The 11897-nt window shown below is 28.5% G+C and overlaps 1 protein-coding gene across 1 annotated transcript; it reads right to left on the reverse strand.

Moving 5' to 3' along the window:
- Window positions 1-10010: 10010 nt before the first annotated feature.
- LOC136080123 (52 kDa repressor of the inhibitor of the protein kinase-like) lies at window positions 10011-11678 on the reverse strand. Its single transcript, XM_065796733.1, has 6 exons — window positions 11432-11678; window positions 10897-11389; window positions 10691-10763; window positions 10415-10610; window positions 10119-10155; window positions 10011-10020 (listed from the first exon to the last, which is right to left on the reverse strand). The coding sequence occupies exons 1-6, from the start codon at window positions 11676-11678 to the stop codon at window positions 10011-10013; spliced, it is 1056 nt and encodes a 351-aa protein (XP_065652805.1).
- Between the last annotated feature and the right edge of the window lie 219 nt (window positions 11679-11897).

Raw genomic sequence — 11897 nt, forward strand, 5'->3', positions numbered from 1 at the left:
AAATTTACTAAATGGAGGCCTCAACGGAAGAACAATCACAACCACACTTTTGCTGTTTTGAAAAAACTGATTTTTACGATTTAAATTCTGATTATTCTGCCAATGTGTGTTGTTTTTTAAAATTTCCATAACTGAAGACCCCGATCGTTTTTTGATTAGTCATTTCAGGTAGACAAAGTACGAACCCAGGGCTACAATAAAAGGACAATAACTTAAAAAAAATCAAACTTGTGACTCTGAAGCAAAAGAAAGCAATGACAACTAAAAAAAAAAAAAAAATACAATTATGTTAGAACTTCAACAAAAAAAAAAAAAAAAAAAAAGTAATTTAATTTTAGAATAACTATAATCAGTTATATGAAAATTTAATAAAATTTGATTCGTAAAAAAATGTATTTACTAATATTAGAACTAAAACATATAACAAATCTGATAAAAGTATAATTAATTACAGTCATAAAAGCTAAGTTATTACAATATTCTTTAACGTATCAGTCGTGATATCGTAGAATATCTGAATGTAATGAGAAACAAAAAGTTGAGTATAATAAAAAGTAGATATAACTTACGTTGAAGTTCAAATAAAGTATAAATACTAGCACTTATCTGATGGGTCAAAGAAAATATAATTGGTAACTGAAAAAAAAAAGAAAAAAGATATGTAGCTGAACAAATTCTAGCATTTACATTTTGATACTGATACTAGTAAGATTTATACCTAATCTCAGTACAAAAGCGTCTTAAATAAAAAAAAAATTAACAGAAAGACCACCCGGCACTATATAGTGCCAAGTAATACCATAACTTAGTAACATCTCTTGACTGGCAAGGATAACAATCTTGCTTTACAGTGCTAAGTAACACCGCTTTTAAAACTTAAGAAAAAAAGACAGAACATAAACATATATAAACTTTGAATATATTATATTTTATAAACTATTAACATTAACTTTGTTAGACATGAAAACATTCCTATCATAAACTGTTAATTAAAAACATTTCAAAATAAATTTATATGCTTTTTTTTTACAATACACCACTATATTGGGTTGTAGGCCAAAGTAATAAGAAAATTTGGTTTATCAGATCTTTTTATTACTTTACCTTTTTAACTTTTAATTATAACCACAGCATTTTCATATATTTTTTAAAGACTTCCTATGTAAAAAGAAAACTATAACGCACCCTGATCTAACATTATAATTGTTACTAAGGTTGCTTAAGCCTTCATGTTAGGCATCATGTTGTATGCTTCTCAGTTTGCTTTGGTTATTTCTATGAAAGCAAGACACTGCTTTTCAATTTTAACATATGCATCAGCAGCATATTGTTGAACAGGTTCTTGCCATAAATTATAAAACAGAAGTTTTGTTTTACTAAAGGACCATAGTTGTAAAACTGATATAATTGCATGTTTAGGGCTGCAAACCAATAATGCCATCTCTTATAAAAAAAAAAAAGAATAAACAATAGGATTTAAGTTAGCTGACAAACTCAATATAACTTCTAAATGACCTTTTGGGTAAATAACTTCCCTAAAAGCAGACGGAACACCATCTTTTCTAACGAATATAACTGCAACTTCACTAACTATATTTTGCAAATAAAACATTGATTTATGTAAGCAAAGTTGATCGCTGTTATTGTTTTTTAAAGTTTACTGCTGCAGGTGGGTCAAAATATACAGTTGATATTGATGGGGGAATATTTTGATCTGGCATATCATTATCTACAAAATGAAAAAAACTGACATATGTTTTAAAATATGGCAGCCTTTGATTCATAGGTTAAACCATATTATCATTAAATAAAGCAAAATAAAAACAAGCATTATAAATTGTAATACATTTAAAAAAATTGATATCGAAATTATGATATATATAACTTCCTGTATAACACTGTGCTGCTGCGATTGCCAATCGAAACCGTTACTTCCATATTTATCAGCAAAACAATTCTCCGGAAAACAGACGTCTGTTTATTATTGCAAGAAATCATTGTTAAAAGGTTTTGCGTAGCGCTAGAGGCCATTATTCTCAAGTCATGAAATCTCGCATCTCATCTCAAAAATTAGGCTCTCGTGACTTCTGGAGAATCTTTAATAGTATCAATAATAAGGGCAAACCTTTAATTCCACCTCTCTTGTATGGTTCAGACTTTGTAATCTCACCTAAAGACAAAGCTGAATTGTTTGCTAAAAGCTTATCCTCATTATCATCTCTTGATTCCACTAGTTGCGTTGTACCTGATATTGCCAACAAACAGGTTGATCCATTGCTTGACATTCGTATCACTCCAGCTTCTGTATCTAAAGTGATTTCCTGCCTAGACTCTTCTACAGCTTTTGGCCTAAACAACATACCTGTTATTGTCTTGCAGAAGTGTTCTCCGGAGCTGTCATCTATACTATCAAAACTATTTAACAAGTGCTTATCAGAGTCTTGTTTTCCAGTTTGCTGGAAAGCGACATCCGTTATCCTTATCTTCAAAAACTCTGGAGAGCGCTCTGATTTGTCTAACTACCACCCCATTAGTCTTCTTCCTATCATAAGGAAGGTTTTTTAATCTTTAATTAACAAGGACTTAATTTCTCATCTTGAATCTAATAAGTTACTTTCTGACCATCAATATGGATTTTGATCTTCTCGTTCAAGAGCTGATTTGCTAACAGTAATAACTGGTAGGTTTTATTGTGCATTAGATAAAGGCGGAGAGGTTAAGGCCATCGCTCTTGACATTTCAAAAGCTATTGATAAAGTTTGGCATGCTGGTCTTCTCCATAAGCTTTCTTCTTATGGTGTATCCGGCAACATCTTTAAGATTATTAAATCCTTCCTTTCCAATCGTAGTATAAAAGTTGTCCTCGATGGACAGCACTCTTCTTCTTATTCTGTAACTTCAGGGGTTCCTCAAGGTTCTATCCTTGGCACTATACTTTTTTTAATTTACATTAACGATCTTCCAGATATTCTCACATCTAAGGTGGCATTGTTTGCTGATGATACTACCATTTATTCTTGTCGTGATAGGAAACCAACACTCTCTGATTGCTTTGAGGGGGCATTTGAGGTTGAAAAGGATCTCACTTCTGCTACAGCATGGGGCTCACAGTGGCTGGTGAACTTCAATACAGATAAAACTCAATTTTTTTCAGCCAATCGTTCTCGCAATAAGTTAGATCTTCCTATATTTATAAACGGTGATGTACTTGAAGAGTCATCTACTCTTCATCTTCTAGGATTAACTCTTACTTCCAATCTATCTTGGAGACCATATATCAAATCAGTTGCAAAATTAGCATCTGCTAAGGTTGCATCTCTTTATCGAGCTCGTCTCTTTCTTACTTCGTATTCTATTCTCTATCTCTATAAATCTCAAGTCCGACCTTGTATGGAGTACTGTTGTCATATCTGGAGCGGATCTTCTAGCGATGCCCTTTGTCTTTTGGACAAGGTGCAAAAACGTATTGTAAACATAGTTGGACCTGCTCTTGCAGCCAACCTCCAACCATTATTACATTGTCGTAATATTGCTTCTCTTTCTCTTTTCTACAAATACTATAATGGGCACTGCTCTAAAGAGCTAGCATCTCTTGTGCCATCTACTATAATTCATTCTCGTGTTACTCGTCATTCAATTAAGTGTCATCCTTTTTCTGTGACTATTCCTAAGTGCTCCAAAAACGCTTATTTGTCTAGTTTTTTTCCTCGAACATCAGCTCTTTGGAATTCGCTTCCTTTATCTTGCTTTCCTTATTCATATAATTTGCAATCCTTTAAATCGTCCGTCAATCGTTATCTTGCTCTACAATCTTCATCTTTTTTCTTTCAGTAACTTCCAACTTTAATTAGTGGCTGCTTGCAGTCTTGTTGGAAGCAAAGATATTTAAAAAAAAATATCTTTTAAAGCTTGCGGAAATAGTGAAAACAAGCAAAACTACCTTCCCAATAATGCAACATAAAAAATGGCTCAAGTTCAAAATTCATCAAATCCGGCTTACCATGATGTTTTAATTTAATTCCTTCTTGCCATGTAGCAAATAATTTCATTTCAAACAATTTCAAATTGCCTAGTTCTAGTTTCATTTCACTAAAGTATCAATTATTTTTAAGGTGATAGTATTTCTTCTAACAACTTATTCAAGCCTAAGATCATCTATTTCAATATTATTAATAAGCATATTAACTGAGTATTACTACTTTGGTAACAAATAAGTGCAAAAGAGTCTTGAGAATTATGATTTTTTCTATAAAGTTATTTACTATTACTTTAAGGGAACATTAGAATAAAATAACCAACTTTTATAAATTGCTATCATTTAAAAAAAAATAAGAAAAGAAATTAATTAAAAATTTCAAATTATTTATTGTCTAAAATTGTGAAAACATATTTAAAAATATTTACAAAAAGCAAAAAGAAAAAAACCAAAATGCCTTATGTAAAGCAATGTATTAAAAAGAAAATTAATGAAAATACTTAAGAATATATATGATTTATAAACCTCTACAACTTAACTCATTAGTTTAACCACTCGTTTACCATTAAGGTAAACGAGTGGTTAAAAAGGTACGAGAGGTAAAAAAAAAAAAATTTAAATCATTTTATTGTTTAAAATAACAATTTTTAAAATAAAAACCTATGACAATTTAATTGAAGATTCATTGAAATCCACACCTTTTTATAAGTTTATATAGATATATAAGTACATATAGTTTACTAAATAAAAACTACACACTTTATGAAATGAACTTAACTTTTCTTTATGAAATGAACTTAACTTAACAATTCACAACATTGTTAATAAAAGTGATGTTATGTCAGTCAGTAAATATTTATCTAGAGTAATGAAAACGATGAGCCCATTTAAGCACAAAATTAAAAATTTCTAACAAATATATATTCAGATATAAGCAAAACACAAAATACTTTTGAAAACTCAAGCAGAATATTTTTTACTTTGTCTATTCCTTAATATTTTTTCTAAGAGCAAATGTTCATATAGATATGAAAAAATATGTGGAAATATACGGAAATATATGGAAATATATTAAAATATCTGGAAATATATGGAAATGTTCATATAGATATGGAAAAATATATGGAGAAATAAAAAAAATATGTACTGAAATATACGCAAATTTATGTATATAAATTTACATGTTCACAAATAACAGTCTTATTTTATTTAACTTTTCATGTTAAATACATAAATAAAATTTTATTCTCATTCATTCTTCTACAAAAAATTATCTTAATCTATATATAATAGAATAAATTAAACTTACTAAAAAGGCCTTCAGCTCCTTCTAACTGTTCTAAGAAAGCAATACTTGCGTATTGCTTTCTTAGAACAGTAAAATACCGCCTGGAATAACGAAACGCGTTTGAAGAGCCTGGAAACTACTTTAAAAAACAAAGTGAAACGACACTATTACTACTACTATTGAATTAGCGTAGTAATACATGTATGTATATATAAACATATATATATGTATATATGTATATATATATATATATATGTGTGTGTTTATGTATATATATATATATATATATATATATATATATATATATATATATATATATATATATATATATATATATGTATATATATACATATATATACATATATGTTTATATATATATATATATGTGTGTGTGTGTGTATATATATATGTATATATATATGTATATATATATATATATATATATATGTATATATATATATGTATATATATATGTATATATATGTATATATATATATATATATATATATATATATATATATGTATACATATATATATATATATATATATATATATAGATATATATATATATATATATATACATATATATATATATATATATATTCATATATATATATTTATATATATATATATATATATATATATATATATATATATATATATATATATATATATATATAATAAAACTTATGTAAACTATGCAAAACTTTATACCTAATAAGGGTTAATATCAATATCAATTGAACTTTATATTGATTATTCTAACTCTTGATAAGTTTTACATTCTAACACTTAATGCTTTACTGCCCGCTGTCTTTATGCCAACTTTCTAATTTGAGTTCTAACTTCTAACTCTAGAAAATACTTCTTTCTTCTTAAGTCACTTACTCTAGCTCTGCGAAAAGGGTTATGATGCACTTTAGTGAGCGGAACTTGTCTTCGTGGGTCTTGGTATGTGGCCTCCATATGGCAATTAGCCGGAGGTGCATAAACCACATGGACGATAAATGCATGAAAAGATGGTACATATTAAATAAAATAGTATGTAAGATATATTTTAACTTTTACTTTTTTGTAGTGCAGTCTTTTTAAAAGACTCTTAATTATTCTTCTAGTTATCTAATCTATAATTAAATCATTTAAAATTATGGTTTGATAAAGTTATATGTAAAATAGAAATTTTGATGTTGTTTTTGCTAAAGTTATCTGTAGAAAAGAAACTTTTATGACAACTGTTTAATTATTATTGAATTATTAATTTGTACTTTATTAATATATAGTATATTGACTAATTTTATTGCAACTTTAAAAATGAAATACAACTAATGAAATTTTTTTTGAGGTTTGTGCTTTGGTTCCGGTTTCAATCTAACCATGTATTTCAGATGTATTTACATTTGAATCTTCCAGTCATATGCTCGACAATCGTATAGATGTTTTCAAAGTTATATACTGTAAATAATGATTTATTAATATGATATAGCTATTAGCGTTTTGCATATGGTCTATATGATTAAAATAGATTTTCTTTAAGTGTTTTGCAAGAAGCTTAAGTACTTAAAACTACTGAGTTTTTTGTATGTTGTGTTTGATGTGTATTATAATATAATTTTTAACCTTTTCACGAAAAGTCATAAAAGCAGAATTACATTTTTGTATCAGGATACAAATTCTATTCGTTTATTTTTAATTTTCGCGTAAACTCTGTAAAGCGAGTGAAGCAACTGTCTATTTGCTGAATTAACGGGGTTTTTCCTTTTAATTTGAACGGAAAAAATGAAATACGGAAATCGAGAAATATACGGAGAAATTTCTGTATCTTTTTTAACGGACTTTTTCCGTTGATTTTTAACTATGGAAACCGTTAATTTATACGCAGAAAGTGCTGTCGCTTTGTTGACGGACATTATCCGTTAAATGTACGAAGAGTTTTTTAGCAGTGCTTATGTTGATTATTTTGTATGTTTTTCATATGAAATCTAATTTTCATATAAAATCTAATCTTGTCATTATTATTATTGTCATTATTATTATTATTATTATTATTATTAATATTATTATTATTAATATTGTTATTATTATTATTATTATTATTATTATTATTATTATTATTGTTATAATTATTATTGTCATTATTATTAAGTTATCTATTATGAGTTATTAGTGATGTTTTAGTTCAATCGATTTTAAACAAAAAACCTTTTGTAAAGAAAATTTCGAGCGGAGTTCCATTTGATTGAAGATTCAAATTAAATTTATTAATTTTATTTTAAATAATTTAAATTCAAATTCAATTGAAACTGTTTCATTTCATTCAAATTAAATTCATGTTTGATTTCAGCTGTTATTCGTTCTTGTAGATAATGCTTGCTTTTAACTTCCACTTATGTTAATGTCATATCTAGGTGAAAACTTACAACTCGAACTTTTAATAAAATAAGTTTCTTTTCAAAAAGTATTGTGGTACTAATAGTTTCTTGAGATTTTAGGGCTAATTTCAACTAGTTTCTAATTTTTTAAAAAAGTGTGTATATATATACATATACACTTTTTTAAAATAACAAAGATAACAAATAACTAAATAAATAAATAATAAAGAGAAAGGTGATAGAATGAAGAGGTGATAAGCGGAAGCACTTAAAAAAATGATCAAAGGATTCGAACCTGATTTTACTACAAATGGGTGAATTGATGCGTATGTATACCCTCAACCCAATCATGTGACTATTTGAGTCCTTGCGAATCAAAGGATAGTACCCTTCAACACTGAGACCTGAATAGTGGAATTTAACTTAGTCTCACTACGAGCAGGTAAGTCTGGCAATTTTTGCAAGAGGCAAGATTTAACTATCGATATTAAAAAGTTAACCTCGATATTAAACGATATGTTTAATATCGAGGGTTACTTTTGGCATAATTTATGTTTATAGGGAACACGACTCATTAAGCCTTTCTGAAACCAAGTTTCAGAGAGGCTGATTACAGTTTCGAAATCACCGAATTCGAAGACCTTATGACCAGACGGCCTTAGAACCATTAAACCGAGTTTTAGAGCTGTGCTCTCATTAGGATATAACAGAAAGAAATGCATTGACACTATCAAGACGACACAAGAAAAACTTATAAGTAGAATCAATAAGATCCAGCATTCATAATTCAGGAAACAATGTAACACAGGTTTACCTCTACGTCAGCCTAATATATAAAGGAGGCGTTCAAGACTTGTTAGCATAGTTTTTCTGCTTACCCCTAGCCTTTGCCTAGGAGACCTCCTGCAAGTCAGTAGCTGGATACAGATAACATCTGCCCAAGGTAAGTATTTTTATCCAAACACTATCTATAGCCTTTACTCAACCGAGAGCTCCAAGGCAGGAGAATTTTAGCTGGATATAGTTAACATTTGCCCAAGATGTGTATTTTTATGAAGATACTATTTCTAGATTTTACTCAACGAAGAGCCCTAACGCAGAAGATTTGCAAGTAGGAGTTTGTTTCTCCTAGCCTTTGCCTAAAAAAATGCTAATATATGTAATTGCAAAAAATTATGTGCGAACTGTTTAAACTAAATTGATCACTAAAAACATGCAGAAAAAACATTTAGATTGGTACAATAATGTCTGATATATTATGCAAGGTATTATTAAATAGTATGTAAAATTACCATACAACGACCTTAACTATTGTAAGTGTACAACTATTAAAGGTTTAATTGGTCCTTTCTAGGCAGCTTGTTTTTAATTTCTAATTTTATTAATAAAGGTCATTTCTTTTGAATTTTCACAATTAGACCAAACCCAAAATTTTCACCTATTTTTGTCTAATGAAGCTTAAACTATTTGTTACTTGATGTATATATATGATGAATATAGTAATATCCTTAGAGTCGCAATCGCGTCACTAAACGTATTACTATGTTTGTAAGGCGAAAACACTAGAGGAAAAGAACGTGTTATTAGCGCGTTTTGTTTAATGCCTTAGTCCGGCTATAAAATATGGAAAAAAAAAAGTAAAAGAATTTCTGTGTTTTTTAGTCGCAATGATATTGACAAAGAAGAGAATATTATTAAAAACAAACTATGGTCACCAAAGTAAAAATTTTATCATGTCTGTTCAAAACATTTTCTTTTGGTAGGTTTGAAATAACTTATATAATATATATATATATATATATATATATATATATATATATATATATATATATATATATATATATATATATATATATATATATATACACATATACCTCAGGGGCGGAAGCAGAAATTATTTGCGTACGTTCAAAAAAAAAAAAAAAAAAGGTCCTCTAATTCTAAATGCTCTGAATTCTAAAAACATTTAGGACTTTAAGATTATGATGTAGGGGGCCCATCCCCCTGGATCCTGGCTGATACTACATCATAAAGTTATACGATTACACATTACTGTTTCAAATTTATATATTTGTTATTTAAAAAATTCTTTACATTAGGTATTATAATACCTAATGTAAAGAATTAATTAGTTTATGCCAAATTATGTTTTATAAAAATGTGTGGCTATGAAAATAGCCTTTTTACCTAGCGGTAATGAATTTTTTTTTTTACTTTTTTTACTTTTTTTATTTTTTATTATTTATATATATATATGTAATAGCTGCATGTTTCAGAAGTAAGATATCCCTGGTTCAAAGAAAGCTTTGGTAAAGAAGGAGGCACGAATTTCCTAGTAAATCCTCTTCAGCTACGCTCTGTGATAAGACTGTTACAACTAAGGGCACCTAAAAACAAAACAAAAAAACAATCAATATGGAGTTATATAAAAATATATTTAGTGTCACATTCTTGTATTCCAGTCAGCTAAAAAAAAACTGTAAACCCATCTTCATTTTTTTCAAGCTTGCTGATAAACAAATCTAAAAAAAATAAAATCATAACATTTGTAATCATAACACAAAACTTTAAAAGAATGAACCGCAACAAAATCGATACACCTGAAGGTAACAGCAAAAAACATTGTATGCCAATAATTAGTTCATGCCAAACTATGTTTAAAAAAAATGTGTGGCTATGAAAATAGCGGTAATGAATTTTTTTTTTAATTTTTTCACTTTTTTCATTTTTTATTATTTATATATTAATTTTCTATTTTTATTTTTTAAATTTATTTAAAACTTAATCTACGATTATTAATTGCAAATTTATCAATAACTTTTTCGATATCTATTACTGACTCTGTATGAATATTCATCAAAGCTAAACCATTTAAGCGTTCCTCTACCATTGTGCTTCGCGTATAATTTTTCAGGCGCCGAAGCAAAGAAAATGTGCGCTCACATTCACATGAAGTTAAAGGAAAGGTAGCAAGTAACTGCAGAATAATTTTTATGTTCTCAAAGCCAGGAAAATTTATTGCTTTTAAAGTCTCAGTAATATTAGAAAGGACATTACTTCAAACTTTAACCAATAAGCTTCCCATAGGTCAAGCTCACCAGGTAAAGCTAGTGGATCTGGTAAATCTGCCCTGTAAAATTTACTAAAAGGTACTATACATTCTTTCCAGCTTGTGTCACGAGAACTTCGAACTTCACGGAAAAATCATTTTAGTAGGAACTAGGACAAGCGCTTTATAAAATTTTATGTTAGTGTTGTCAAACCTTGTGCTTAGATCAGTACTCAGATGGTCTAACAAAGGAATTGAGATTGCTATTTTAAAATAATCAGAAACACATTCCGAAGGAGCATTCTTTCTGTTTTTTGAAATAAATGAAGTTATTGGCTTAGCTTCAGTAATATTTAGCTCATGGGCTTTTTTTAGAGCTTGTTCATAGCAGATCTGATGGTGTTGATCAGCTGTACTTCTAAGCAAAGATATAATATCTTTTAATGCCCGAATAAGATTTAAATCATCATAAATATCATTACTCTTTGACTGCAACATTCGTGTTACTGGAAGAGTAATGTCAAAGACATTTCTTGTTATACATAAAGCAACAATAAAGTCAAAACCTGTTATTAACTTCAGAAGTGAGGATGCACCGGAAGACGTTGAGTGAATAAAACTCTTATTAACATTTAAAAAAATTTCTTCAAGACAAGAAACCAAAGGAATAAAAAGTTCTTGAAAAGTATCCAAACCATTAACTTTTTCTACCCAACGTGTTCAGCAAACATCTTTCAATTTTTTTTTACCAGCAACTGGAGCAGTTCTTTCAATGTGCTCCTTTAAATTTTGTTGCCTTGTAGGTGAAAGATTAAAAAAGTATGATACATCTTTAACATGCGCCAGAAGATTTTCGACATATTGAATATTGCATGATGCACAAATGGCTAAATTAAGTCTATGACTGTAACAATGAACATATATAGCTTTTTCATTAAGATTTAAAACACGAGATGATAACCCTTTGGTGTGTCCAGACATTGCCCCAGCACCCATATATGACTGTCCTCTACAGTTCATGATATCCAACAAAAAATCCGAAAAACTTTTTAACAAAACACTAAATAATCCTTGACCAGTAACACCGTTAGTGCAATGTAAGAAACTAATAAATTCTTCTCTTATATTGAACTTGGAATCAACAAAACGTATTACTAATCATAGTTGTTCTTTATTATTACTGTCTGAGGCTTCATCAGCTATAATAGAAAAATA

This window comes from Hydra vulgaris, chromosome 05 (genome assembly GCF_038396675.1).
Source record: "Hydra vulgaris chromosome 05, alternate assembly HydraT2T_AEP".
In the NCBI taxonomy this organism is placed as follows: domain Eukaryota; kingdom Metazoa; phylum Cnidaria; class Hydrozoa; order Anthoathecata; family Hydridae; genus Hydra; species Hydra vulgaris.

Bases quoted from the DNA above. Each gene is read 5' to 3' on its own strand.
- LOC136080123 (XM_065796733.1), bottom strand. From the start codon at position 11,678: ATGGGTGCTGGGGCAATGTCTGGACACACCAAAGGGTTATCATCTCGT. The intron at 10,764-10,896 runs GTTTGACAACAC...TAAATTTTACAG, and splicing joins AGTACTGATCTAAGCACAAG to GGCAGATTTACCAGATCCAC. The intron at 10,156-10,414 runs GTTTTAAATAAA...TATTTTTTTTAG, and splicing joins AATTAATAATCGTAGATTAA to ATTTGTTTATCAGCAAGCTT.